Raw genomic sequence first — 14,509 nt, forward strand, 5'->3', positions numbered from 1 at the left:
CTGTATGGTCCAGCCTATTCTCAGGAGGTTAAACAAAACAAAAAACATAAAAAGGAAAAAGAGAAACCACTAGACCAAAACAGTAGGGTCTATTCAGGCCTTTTCATGATGCTTTTTATTTCTGAAAAAGTTATCTATGCTAGCTAGCTAACTCTGTCAGTCTCAAAAGGGAAGTCAAGAATTATCTTAGTTTTACAGCAGGGCATCACAGCAGGGCATCATATATATATATATATATATATAATTTTTTACTAGTCAAAGGCTCCACCCAAAGTCAGTGACTGAGCCTGTTAAGGCCAGTGAAGACTACATAGTTATTGTTTCTGAATAATCTGCCTTACAACTGCACAATGACATGAACAGACCCTGTATTGTACACATCTCTACTACTCTCAAAGCCAAGAAATGTCCCAGCAAGGACTCTGTAGCATTTTAGAGATCACAAGAGTACAAACAGTGACCCAACCCTTTGAAAAGTTCAGTACCATTAATCCAAAGAGCCTTGAGAGTACAGAATAATCTTGCACAAGAGAATTAGAACTCCACAAGATCAAGCAGAAAGTTGGTATTTTGTGTACACACACACACACAAAACCCAAACCAACCCTGAAATGAAGTCTCCCATACACAAAACGTACAATGCATTATGTATAAAAATTCTCAGCTTATCCACATCTGACACACCATATTGATCTGTAGCTTATGCAGAGTTTATCAAGAGACCAAAACAAAGGCACAACTGCTACAAGTAAATAATAAGGTAGAAGATGGGGAAGACAGGACAATGTTCTTAGGTGCTCTGGTTCGCTTCTCCAACCTTCACTGCCCTCTGTTCTTTGCTCTTTGTGCCAGAAGAGAACAGCACTACCCACCAGAGCTAGAATTCCACCCGCAACTGCAAGTTACACATACCCTTTGATGTGTATCCTTGGCCTTGCCATGTGTTCAATCCCCACCATTGCAATGAGAAAAAAAAGACCTAGAGCACACGAGTTTCTCCACTCTGATGAACTCATCAGAAATTTGCAGTAGAGCAGTAAATATGCTGTTTACCTGAACAGTAAATATGATGTTAATTTTGCTATTCTAATCAAGGTTGCTCTGAATTCTTGTGAAGCAGCCCACAGTCCACCTGGTTCCACAGAGTCAGAGGCACCAAAGCACTCAGGATAAGTAAGAACTGGTGGAGCTAGAGAGGCTGTGCAGCCATAACTCATCTAATTCAGTGGTGATAAGAGAAATAGTGCTGACAGCATTAAGGACACGGATACAGAAACCCTGCCTATTTTTGCAGCATTTTCTCTGAGCAGGACAAAGCACCTGGTAATGAAGACGGCAACTGTCCCAGTCATGCCAGTAGTCTGGTTGCTCTTTTCCCCAGCAAAGATGCAGTAATGACAAATGTAAGGACATTTTCTCCATCCTGAAACTTAAAGCAGGCTGGTTGGGTAATTTCAGTACAGGTATGTATGAATACTAGAGAAGAATTACTACTAAAAGTATAAAACATTTGCTTGCCTTAATTTGTGTGTTAGCTGAGCAGACAGACTTCTGCTTTAAGGATGAAATACAGTAATTTGTAAAATGCTGGCCCTGTATTTTCAGTTTGAATTGAATTTGCTTACAGTATCATTCCACTTAGTGCTCTAATTTGCTTGAATATTCACTGCAGAGATTCCTAGGCTGCTCTTAACTAGAACACTGCCAGAGGTCTGCCTCTGCTGCCATCAATGAGAAGCTTGCTCATGAGTCAAACTTCCCTCTCAGATAAATGTGAGGAAAGCCTTGAAGTTACTGAGACTGCACAGATGTAACTGAGTGGGGAATTTGCCTAAGTAATGTCTTCATGGCAATCAGGAAACAACCAGAAGTAAAAGAGATGCAATTTCATAAATACGAGCAATGAAATATACCACAGGCCCAGAAGAAAAGCAGCATGGGACAAAACCTAGAAACTCTAGGACAGATCATTCTTTATTGTCGATGATTACTGATTTTAATCAAGCTTTGCTGATTTACAGGAGTGGGAAGTTTGGGGGGAATAGGGTAGATTTAATTAGCTTCGAAGGCTAATGACAAACTTGAAGGCTGGTGCTCACAAAGTGTAAGGAATCTTAAAAGCTGTGCCACTCATAGCCGTGTCTTTACAAAAAAACAAATGCATGCGTTTAATAGGGCGATAGTGCCTGTGCCATTGCCAAGTTCTAATATAATACTTGGCTTTGTCCTTGGTGACGATTCTGTACAGACAGGCATTGCAAACACACAAACAGCTCTCAGTCTTCCTCTCAGCTTTCTGCAGGAAAGGACTACTTCAAATACTGCCACTGTACCAAAATGGATACATGGAGGAAATACAGAGAGGGCTCCCTTCTTCCCACAGTCCCCGAGCACTGAGCTCAGCCTGCAAACAGAAATGACCAAGTTCAAGTCTCCATCACCCCTGCTTTGCACTGCTCTATCAGCAGCAAGTAGGCAGGAATCCAGCCTGCCAAGCTGTATAGGGATTCCCCCTGCATTAGGGAATCATAATGTTCTTTTAGCACCACCTTTTCATTCTAACTTTGGTGTAAGAGTCTTAGCCAAGATGCCAAGATAGCTGCTATGGCAATTGCGATCTGCCATAGCTGGACCTCATGGCCCTCAAAACAAAGTGAAGATTAGAGAAGTTGTGCTGTTTAGGACAGCTTTCTGTTAACCTGATTTTTAAAGGAAATAAAATTTAAACGTTCAGGCTGTCTGTCTGCAATTCCCTCATAACATCAGAACCCATTATCAAGTTCCAACCAAGTATGAAAGGGTAAAGGAAGTCTCTAAGATTCTACAGATTTTGCTGAATGTCTGGGGAAAAAACCTTAAGAGATTCAAACTATCTCTCCCACTATGGAAAGCTCACTTGTGATTCAATCCTTAATGTATTTGGAGAGAAAGGAAAAAGATGGACAAGCAGCACAGACAGCTCCAAATGAGTCAGAAACATTGTCCTCACCTAGTCCAAGGGACAAGAGACAGAGAAAGAGCAGGAGCAGCAGGGAAATATTGAGTACAAAACTGGAGAATACAGAGTTTCTTAGTTTAACAGTTCACTGAGCAAGCTACAGTTTAGCTGCACAGGACAACACAGAATAGCAGAAGAGTTGAGGCTGGAAGTGATTTCTGGAGATCATCTAGATCAACACCCTTGGTTAAACCACAGTCAACTGGAGTGGCTGCTCAAGGCTTTGTCTAGTCTGGATTTGAATAAATACAAGGAAGGAGACTTCCCAACATCTCTAGGCAACCAGTGCCAGGTGCAACCCACTCTCACAGTGGAGGAGCTTCTTCCTATATTTAAACGGAACTTCCTGTTCATACACAAAGGCCTGACTAGGATTAGTGCCTTGGCATGAAAAGGATTACATGTAGATAATGGAACACAAATTATCTTTCCCCTCAGCTCACAAACTAGGCAAGATATGTGGAATGTGGAAGAAAAAAATACACCTATAAGAAAATAATTCTCCAAGGACATCAGTAATAATTTCCCAAAGACAAAGCATCTTCTAAGTAGGAGACAGCCATAAAACTACCTTGTTTTTCAGTCGATCATAACTATACACTTAAGGAAAAAAAAATCTGAAAATACGCTTATTTAGATATGGGCTACATCCTTGAGTATTTCTGTCAGCTCTTCTAGCAGTAAACATGAACCTATTTAAATAAAGCCTAAACAATTAAGGGTCTCAGCCTTGGAACTGTAACATCCTTAAAAGTTTTCTGAAAATACCTTCTTAGAGTATTAATTAATTTTTTCTAAGAAATTGCAGTTGTAGAAAGAACCAAATATGTCTAGTAGCCTATAAATTAGGATGACAATCCTTGGATCAGTTTCCATTTTGAAGAGCCAAAGTTTAAAACAAAGATAAACAAACAAAATCCCAAAAGCAACCAAAAGAAAAATCAACCAACCAAAAGAAAAATGCAACCACAAAATTGCAAACCAAAAAAAAACAGATGATGAGGACTTCAAAAAGAAAAACATAGACCAAACCTGTACCTGCTGCCAGCACGTTTTCTCAACATGACAGCCAAGCTACCCATCATTCAGAATCTGAAAATATGATGAGAGGTTTGTAATAAAATACTGGGAGAGATTAATAGCGTCCACTGTGGTAAAAATCTTACACAGTCAAATCCATTCCTTAATCTTAGGGACAGGTCACACTTATTAAAAGGAATTCACACAATCACTGAATGAAACTCACCCAGGGCAAATGGCTGGCATGATAAGTAACCTAATCCTCTGGCAAACAATCAGCAAAAGACATCAGAAAATTTTTAGCATCCCACACAGAATATTTAATGCAACAAAGATTTGGGATATGAAGTCCTATTTTCCCACTTAAACTTGTGTTTTAATGCAAATGCAACAAAACATTAGTCTCAGCAAAACCTTACACTAGATGAGCCCGGGCTTCACCAGAGCAGGACATTTCTTTTTAACAGAATTTTTTAAAGGGAAACTGTACATCTCCAGCTCCTGTTGAGCTGCAAATATGTTCTTGAAGGTCTCTCTTCCTTATAAATTATATTCCTGTAGGGCAGATGAGCCAACATGATGAACCTGGGGTTTGGTGTGCCTCATCCTGGACCAAAGCAACAAATCAATCACTTTTCCAATAGGAATATCTGTGTAGAAACCTAGTGTCTACGCTGCTAGCCACACATAAAATAATTAAGAAAAAAAAATGAAAGAAGGTAAAGAGCCAAGAAATTTCATCATCATTTCCTGCTGGGTCAGTATGAAGACCTGCAACATTGTCATTTGCAGCTGCTGTTCATTTTGGCATACTAACACTTAATAGTTCCAAGAGTAGGTTTTAGACAAACAATAGAAAATTAACATATTTTTGGTCCAGTCCAGTTTGCTTCTTCTAGAAACCATCTCCTCCATTGCTTCTGCTGCAGTCAATAGGTAAAATACAAGAGGAGTCAGTTTATAGCATTTAAAGCTGAGCACACAGAGGAATGACACTGCAAAAACAGAATGTGTTAATACACATTCTGTAGACATTAAAAAATATAATGTAGACATTAAAAAATATATACATTACCACACTGATTTGTCTTCTCCCACATTAAGCATATAGTGCAAAAGACAGCAAATCAAAATTGCAAAGCCTCAGGATATAAAGACAGCATGTTGTTTTGTAAGTAGAAGCAGAGAGCCAGAAAAGCACTTACTAAATGGATGCCTGAAAACAGTTTTCCTTCAAAAAAATAGAAAAATTAAATGTAAGTACTTCACCGGAAATGTTACCATGTTATGGAAATATTATATAATTCCCACATAGTGTTGGAACATTAAACGAGAAAGAAAAATAGATAGTACTTGCACCCTACCCCAAGCCACCTGATGATGATTTCTCTCCTGAATATTCCCCTGCACCCTGCATTAACCCATCTGCTGTAAGTTGATTCACAAATCTCAGTGCAAAGTTTTCACCAGCAATAATCTCCTTTTGTCAGCAGCTGGCAAGTTACTGACTTTCTTCCAAACTCCTTAATTATCAAATCACTGATTATCAAATCACTGGGTGGATTATTAGCTAAAAAACTGAAAAGCAGCCTGTTATCTGTGGTGAGCAAATGGTCCCTTCTAGTCTAACCTTACCCCATCCCAAATTAAAATTGCTTATCTAAAAAAAAATTAAAAAGTATTCCTTGTCCTTCTAAGCAGGCAATAACCTTTATCAAGGAAGCCAAAGTAGGTCCAACAAAAGTCTAAAAGCCAGAAACTGCTTGGCACAGCCATGGGGTGCAAAACAGTAAGCTTGGACATTAGTGCTCCATGAAGGAGTTATTTAGGGCAGTTGTAGGGCTACTTTATATCAGAGGGCCTGATATGTCTCTGTGGCCTTCAGGAAATAATAAAATAATTTCCTCAAAATAAAACAAAGAGCACTAAAAATTCAAGGCAAGTGTTCTATTCTACCAACTCCAGCATAGAGCATGCATCAGCCACCTGCACCAGCCTGAAGGTTACTCTGCCCTCTAGGAAGGCAACAGCACCACTTGCAAGAGAATGTACCTGGATTTGCTTTAACACACACCATCATTTACCTTCTTTGTCCATACTGCTTTCTGTCCTTAGTCTCATGACACACTTGCGTTTAATTGCCTTTAAAAAGTTTATCCCAAGGTTATGGCAAAAGAAAGAGTGCATTCCTGTTTATGCAGTCCACAGGACAACAGCACCCTGATAGGCATCTCTGCCACAAATGACACATCCAAGAACAAAGTGCTTGCAGCTACATCAATAGCCAGTAATGCACTTCTAAGAAAGGAATCAAAACAAATTCTGCTGTTCCACCTAAATTCCACTCAAACCCAGCTTTTGAAAGCTATGAAGTAATGGAAAAAAAATCTTCTGGGTAATTTTTTTAGTGTGGCTTTAAACATATTTTTATTAGTAATGTTTCTAGTCTGTAAACGTAATTAATTCATTAAAAATTATATTCCTATTTCAAGTTAAATGCATAATAAGTAAAATTAAACTGGATGAACAATATTAATATGCTCTAGAAGTAGGCATTTTAAATCAAGTTTGATTTGGTCACACTTGTATACCTTTTAAAAAGACTTTCCGGAAAACTTATATCTACCAAGCTAGGACGCTCACTGGAATCATGTCCAAACTGTCCAGGAAAACTGAATTTCTGGTTTGAACTTGTAAACATCTGTGTTGGAAGTGCTTGCACAATGATCCAAGCAGAACGCAATGCTCTTATGCAATATACCAAACAGACTACATTCAAGAGTATAATTCAAATCTTTGAATCCTGCATAAGTGCAACCAATCCATAAGTGAGGTAAAGACAGTTGGGGGAAAGGAGATATAAATAGCTGTTTGCCAGAAAATCTGAAACAATTAAGGATTTAAAGGAAATCACTCTGCATTTACAGACACTGCAGATGAAGACAGTTGAAGTTCATTAAGAACACTATTTACAACAAATTATTCATGTTATTCTACAGATCATTATGGCTGTTTTGTAGAAAAACATAATGTTTATGCATGAACTGGAAATGAAACAATCTCCTCATATTCCATAAGCAGAATGAACAGCATTATTGACTAGGATTGCAAAACATCTTGAGCTTGCTTTAAAAAAACCAGAAAATTTCTCTGGGATATTTCTTAATGGGACAATCCACAACAACCAAAAAAATCCACCCTCATTTATTTATCCCAGACTTGATGATCCTTCTACTGAAGTCAGCTCAACTTAAAATATGGACTGACTTCATAAGGGCAAATTACAGTATCTTAGCATCTTAAGAGGTTCACTACATGAGCATTCATCATGTCTCTGCTTTTACTGTACCTTCATGGAAATCTACATCTAGGCTTCCACCTTATCTTATTATGACTACTCTCCTATGTGCACAGTGCAGCCCTCATGAAATGTCTTTACTTCAGAAGGTATCACTTCCAAACTTCTCATTTCCTTTCAATTTTCTTCTGAAAGCTGGAATTCTTCCACCATCTACATTTGTTCTATAGTACCTATCTGCTAATTTTTAGGTGTGTATCACATTTATTATTGTCATCACAATTAGGGTTTAACTCTCTAAAGCACACAACATTAAAGACTTCCCAAAATGTAATGTCTGGAGTAAACTTATGGTATACTGAAAAACATTGCAATGCTGGAGAATCCAAAACATACACACTGGCTGCTCCACTCAGTTTACAAAAGGAATTGTAAGAACTCACCTAAAACACTACACTTGGTCTTCTCATAGAATCACAGATTTTCTAGAGATTAAAAGAATTCCTCTCAAGAGATGAATTTTAACAAGAAGCTTTTTTCCTTTCTTCAACCTCTCTCCTCACCCTAATGCAGTCCTTCTCACTGTGGCAGAACAAAATGACATTAGAACAGTGACAAAAAGTAGAAAAGCACTTGAACAGTGCAAGAACCCTATTTGTGAAGTCAGTCCTTCCATAGTTCCTGCTGGTATCTGAAATGTAAGTATATAGTCATAGAGCCCAATCATTTGACAGTATCTGAATTTTAACAACCCTTGGGTGAGAAAGCTTACTGTGCTTTACAAAGAAAAACAGTAATTCAGAGCCTGCTGCTGTTTCCACAAGTTCATAATAATTGTGCTATTTACAATGAAGTAAAAGACTAATGGCATGCCTCTACAAAGTTTTCAGAAGGATGGAAATTAAAAATAATTTTCACTGCATTTAGCAAACAGGAATTCGCTAATTGAAACAGTAAACAAAACAATCCAAATAAGAGTGGAAGTCATAAAAGGGATAGCTGAACTTACCAGTTCACACAAGCAGCAGGATAATTAATACCAATTTACTTCAGTCAGTAAAGCAGGCAAACAGTACTTTTGAAAAGTCAAAGGTATATAAATTAAGAAAGACCAAATCTCTCGAAACTCGCAACCATTACTTGATAATCCATTAAATGTCTGTCACTATGACATAACCCTTCTTGGGAAAATTTAATTCTTAAAATTTCATTCTTAAGAATTGTACAAGTAAGTACTTGTTTGCAGTACTTTCTTCTATGATTACAAATCCAACATTTAAGTCTTCACAGACTATCATGAGGAAGAGTATGGGTTCATATTGCTTCGAAAGAAACTTTCGTAAGGAAAGCAAAGTATATGTATGAAAATATTATTAGGATATATACTGGTTTGTTCTTTGTTTGTGCTTAAAAAGCTCATGAGGAAAACTGCAATGATTTGCACCTCTTACACTGATATATTCATCTAGACAGCTAAATGGAAGAAAGCTGTACTCCTTAGATTCTCTCTAGATCCAATATGCTGGGTTAGGAAAAAAAAATATAGCAGTATGAATGAAGAAGATATATTTTGTTTAGCCTACTTACCTAAGAAAACCAGGCTTCTGAGACCACATTGACTACCCAGCATTCCCTGAATAGAGCTGGAGTTTTCAACCAAATTTGACAGAGACAAATGAAAAAAACTAACAAATTTCTGTTTGTGCCAATGTCATGGAAACAGATGGTTAAGGCTGTAAAGAAACGTCCTGTTTAAGCTCTCACTGAATAAAAGGCTATTAAACTCACTAAGACCCAAATTTAGTGATTTCTGGTCTTACATAACCCAACAGCACACTGTTGAACACCTGGCTCATGGCTCATATATAATTAACATGTTATACACCAAAATAGCTGTAAGCTATATGGGATGCAATGCAGAAAAGGGAACCTGTACACTTTTTGTGAAGGTCAAAGTGCTGTGAGTTTCAAACATGACTTTTTGTATAGGACTTAAAGCAGAATAAAAGGAACATAACAAAATGGATATGCAACACTAAACTTCCCATGAAGTTTATCTCAATGTGAATAGAGTAACTCCCACGTAGAATCAATGCCTTACTGCTTGTAGACAAATCAGCATTTTAGAAATTTCAACTAGGCATTGAATTGGTGCTACAGCAAACAATGACACCAAAGCCTATACAGTGACTGTCAAATGAAAATACAAGAAAACCCTCCAAAATGCTGAAGGCCTTCACAAGAAATAGATCAGTTCCTCATCTTTGCACTCATTAATAAATATTCACTACAGTCAGTATGAATTACTGTTAAAGAGTTTCAAGGGTGAAACAGGGGTTAGTGAGGCCAAAAGAAACACAAGAACAGAGATAACAGTGGAATTCTAAAAAAAAAGAAATAGAGTAAGGAATACACAAGAAAGTGGTTTCATGTAAAACAGTGCCACATGAAGAAAATCTATTCCTAAATCTATAACACTGCTTCGTGATCGAGTGTGACTGGGGCTTCTCAAGGCACACTGTTTCCATGTGTGTTACTGTAATAGGACACACATCCTTTTACTGACTACTGTTAATTACAATGAAAACCTCCTATAATTAACTGTAAAAGAATGTACCAATCAAACTGAGATAAACCAACCTTGCCCCACACATCCATACATATACACAGCAGTGATTTTTTTACACTGGTAGTTCTATAAAATAATTTTTTGAGTGCACCCATCAAGATCGTGATGTTACTTCTATTCTTTTGAATTGAGATCATTTACACAGAGATTCCATAAGATATTCCACCAGATGACGTCAAGAAAAGGTGCTCTAAATTCAACCTATTACAAAAGCAAACCATCTTGGTACGGTACTCAAATGATACATTAAATTCATATGTTGCATTACTAAAAATAATCTTTGTCCTTCTGCCATTCCCACTAGCAGCAAAGATCCGAGCCCAACCATTTCTCAGCACTGCCCCATGTATCCCCCTTCTAACTTCTCTGCCTGACAGGCCCTAATCCTCTCTCTGTGTCATCGGTCACCCTCGGCAAGCGTGACGCACCAGCCCAGAAGGCTGCTCAGGACAAATTCTGCATATCTGACCAATCAATACTTTCAGTTGTTACCCACCAATCTGAACAGAAGGCTTTTCCCTGTCAGTTTTGCCCACCCACAGCCAGATGTCACCAGGTGCCACTAATGTCCCAGATACCACAACCAGACCTCTCTGCAGGGACCAGTAGGTTCCTGCTGGCAAACACTTTTTTTCAGCTTTTAAGGTGGCAATCAGCATGAACTTCACAGAGAGAAAGCCAAAGAGAGTTCTACCTACCCTTAAGTTCTCTCTCCATGGCACCCTCTCTAAGTCTGCTCTGAACTATGAATGAACCCTCACTCCTCCCCAAAACCCCTTCTTCTGATGTCAGTAAAAGCAGGTAACAGCGTTAACACGTTTGTATAACTCAAATGTATCTGGGAGCAAAGCTTGACCTACCTATCTGATATAACATTACAGAGTCAATAATTTTTATTCCAAATAAAAGTGGTGGATATGAAGATCACTGCAAAATGGACAGGACTTTGCAACACAACTTACACTTTCTTTCTATTCATCGTTTCATTTTGCCAGCTTTTTTCTCATTCTTCCTCTTGAAAAAAAAAAAAAATCCCAAGACATTACCTCCTAACCTCGCAAGCTTGAAAGTCAAGCTCTAAACAAATTATTGCAATCACAACTTCCTTCATCTGTAAGCCACTGCAACCAAGATGCCACAATCCACAATATATTATGGAGAATCAGGCCCTCTTACTGCACTGTTTATCCTCTCCCTAAAATGCTGCAGGTTGCCTGCTTACCCTCCACAAGCAAGATAAGGATGAGCTACATGCCACACACTGGTTATGCCATTCTGCATACCCCCAAATGTGATTAGCACAGAAAATGCGAGAAGACCAGAAGGCATCTTTCCATATTTAGCCATGTATGTTTAATACTGAGTTAAATTTCACCTCAGTGCATTATTCCATTAATCAAGGGCGGGTATAACAAGAGAGACACAGACTGACATCAGCTACTTTCAAGATCTCTCTTCCTCCTTCCCCCACCTCCAGCTTCTATGACACCATGTATTGTGCATTTCATGTGCATTCATGCGTGCAAACAGCAGAGACTTATCTATAAAGATCAGTTATATGGTAAAACTGGAAAAGGAAACTTTCCCCCTTGTCCAGCTGGTTGAATAACTGCAGAGGCCAACAGCAGCAAGCCTCTAAATACATCCTGTTCTTCTCTCTCCACCCCCACATCTCTAATCACTTAGGAGGAAGATAGGAAGATTAGCAGAGAGGAAAAAAAAACATAACCAAAGCTGCAGATAACCCTTTAGGACCACAACATCAGGCTATAAGAACATGGAGCAAAAGGTTAATGCACCCGTATTTTCAGGAATCTCAGGCACAATTGCATTTAAAGGGGAGGGAGGGGTACTGAGAAGGTGAGAGAGAGAGAAAAAAGGAAATGGTGATGAAGACAAAAATGAATTTGTCATCTACAGCTAGCTCTTTGATCACTTGGAGTATTCAGGAAAGGATTATCAGCAGAAATAGGGCAGCTTTATTAACAATACACCAAAATTTTTTCTTGTAGGGTATTTTCATTACCATCATCAGAACAGATTTTAGTAAGAACACAGCTGCAGAAGACTCACTGAGCTATGCAAAGGATAAAGGTGGTAACCAAAACAGTGACACAGAGAACTACCTTTAACAGCTGATACACTGAAGAGATTTGAAAAAAAAAGAAAAAAAGAAATACAAATAAAAGTCACTTCCACTAGAAGATAATGTCATCTTCATCCATGTCTCTGAACGGTTGCTATGGGGTTGTGAAGAGGAGGGGAAGGATGGGGGGGAGGTTATAATCAATCATCTCAGAAGAGCATTGCTTCTTACAGAGAAAGATCTGGATTTTGACTGTGTCCCCAAGAAAATTGCGGACTGCAGAGCTGCTGCCACGCAGGGCAGTGAGGAAGCAGGCAGAGCAGAGGCAGCAGCTGGGGATGGAAACGCCTATTAAATCCTTTAGACAACAGATGGGCAAAGCTCGGCTGGGTTATAAAAAAAAAATACACCACAATGCATCATGTTTTATTGTCCCACCATAATGAACAACACTTAACACCCACATGCCCAAAGAAGCCCCCCCTATGGCGGATCTTACCCCCTCCCTACATTATAACCTCAAGTCTCAATCCACTTTTGGGGGGATCCCAACCCAATGAATTTGCCAGATGTCATTGCTTATTGCACCTGTTACTAAAAATAATAAAAAAATGTATGAAGGAAGGCATTTGGGCTTCTTTTTAAGGGGTTTTCTTCCAATTAATACTCCCCTGCCCTTGAAGTGAATATGCTACCCAAGCAAGCAACAGTAAGTCCAGATCTTGAACGCATTTAGGGGATCTAATTATGTCATGTAGGGCAGAAGCACCTGCTCTCTGCTAATTCCCTCCACTCGCTTTCCTCTTTTTAATATTTCTTACCATTGTTCCATTCAGGAAAATCTGCTGGGGGTGAGTTTCATAAACAAGCTTTTAGCAAAATAATTAAATAACCTCCCTTCCCCCCTCCCAACCCCTCCTACAAAAACACAGCATAACCAGAATGAATTCTGCCACGGATCCTCTATTTTTCTTTTATTTCAGACCCTACCCACAAAAACCACCAGCCCATCCATCCATATTTGCTAAACACCCACAGCAGTCAGTGCCAGAGACATACTGTACATATTTCCAACCCCCCCCCCCAACTGCACCTTAAGGACTACACCCTTTTCAATCATGATGTCATGAAATACTGCTGGTGACTCCCCCACTACCACCATCACCACCTCCTCGGTACTAGAGGCTGTGAACCTTTAATTTCAATATAATTTGATTAAAAAGAAAAATGCTCCTAAGTAGGGCAGTGAAGAAACGGATGTGAAAATTCACCACCAGCAGATCATCTATTTTTTCCTCTGCATGCACTCTGGCTGTCATCAGAACAACACCCATTAGCAGGAGTAATGAACATAAAGCATCCTGGGCTTTTTTCTTTTTATTTTCTTTTTTTTAAGAAAAAAGGAGAAAAGAAAAAAAAAGGAAGAAAAGAAGGAATTAAAATGGAAACTAAAAATAAAGAAAGGCCAAAATCCCCTATGAATATTATCTTCAGTGAAAGAGCAAATGGGAAAACCTGAACCCTCGAACACCCCATCCCCAATACCTCACTGGCTGCTACAGCACCTTCCCTCTAGCATCGGTGCTGCTGCAAAAGAACCAACCTGTCTGTCCTTTTCCTAGGGTTTTCTCCAAACGATAGGGTCCAACATATTGTGCATGTTGAGCTCCGCTGCCTTCTTTCCCTGTTGATGTCATTTCTACCTGGATCTGTAATTCTGCAATGTGTATGTGCTGATGAGCTGGAATTTCTCTCTCTGCAGCTCTTTAAATTCCCACTTTGCAGCTGTGCAAGCAAAGCACTCTTTTTTCTTTGCTTTAGTCCCCTTGGTTGCAGATTTTCGTCTTCCTCCTCTTTCTTTCCTCTCTCTCTCACGTGCTTGTTTTCTCGCTGGGTCTGCTTGGGGACGCTGAAAGACGAAGGAGTTATTTTAGTGTTCAAAGGGGGGGATCTACGATCCAAGCCCGAGGAGCATGATGCTGGTGATCCGAGCTCCGCACGCCTTGTTCTCTCTAGGAGCTGTTCAAGGGAGAGCCAGAGCTGGAGCAGCGGAAGAGCCGGGGCCCGCAGCTGTGAATGGCATTAAAAGCAGCCAATCCCCTCGGCTCCCACCTTCTTCTCCCCTCCTCCTTCCACTACCTTTTCTTTTCCATCAGCAGCAGTTGCTGCCTCTGCCTGCTACAGAGCATCCTGACCAATGGCAGCAGCAAACACCTAAGTTCATCAGCCTATTGATAAGGCACAATTAAATATAATTTAATGTGTATATTAATTTAAGACCCACACATACACTTTTTTTTTTTTTTTTTTAACCTCTGAATTTTACTCCACTATGTAGATGCAGTTCCAGCTTATTAAAGAAAAGGCAAGATTGTGGCAGGAAATAGGAAAGGAGGAGGGGAAGCTACTTTTGAAAATTATCTTGGGAAATTATTTGATTTTGTTTGATTCTGTTTAATTGAGGGTTTTAACCCTTAA

The 14,509-nt window shown here is 39.1% G+C and overlaps 1 protein-coding gene across 10 annotated transcripts in view; it reads right to left on the reverse strand.

The window, feature by feature from the left end:
- The window catches only part of BRSK2 (BR serine/threonine kinase 2), a 304,686-nt gene extending 290,631 nt beyond the window's left edge, over window positions 1-14,055 (reverse strand). For all 10 annotated transcript variants that reach the window (XM_066320953.1, XM_066320952.1, XM_066320951.1 and 7 more), the window contains exon 1: window positions 13,635-14,055. In XM_066320953.1, the coding sequence (XP_066177050.1) occupies window positions 13,635-13,728 (94 nt within the window). In that variant the 5' untranslated portion in view covers window positions 13,729-14,055. The remainder of the gene's footprint in view (window positions 1-13,634) is intronic.
- Window positions 14,056-14,509: the final 454 nt, after the last annotated feature.

This window comes from Sylvia atricapilla, chromosome 6 (assembly GCF_009819655.1).
Source record: "Sylvia atricapilla isolate bSylAtr1 chromosome 6, bSylAtr1.pri, whole genome shotgun sequence".
NCBI classification, from domain to species: domain Eukaryota; kingdom Metazoa; phylum Chordata; class Aves; order Passeriformes; family Sylviidae; genus Sylvia; species Sylvia atricapilla.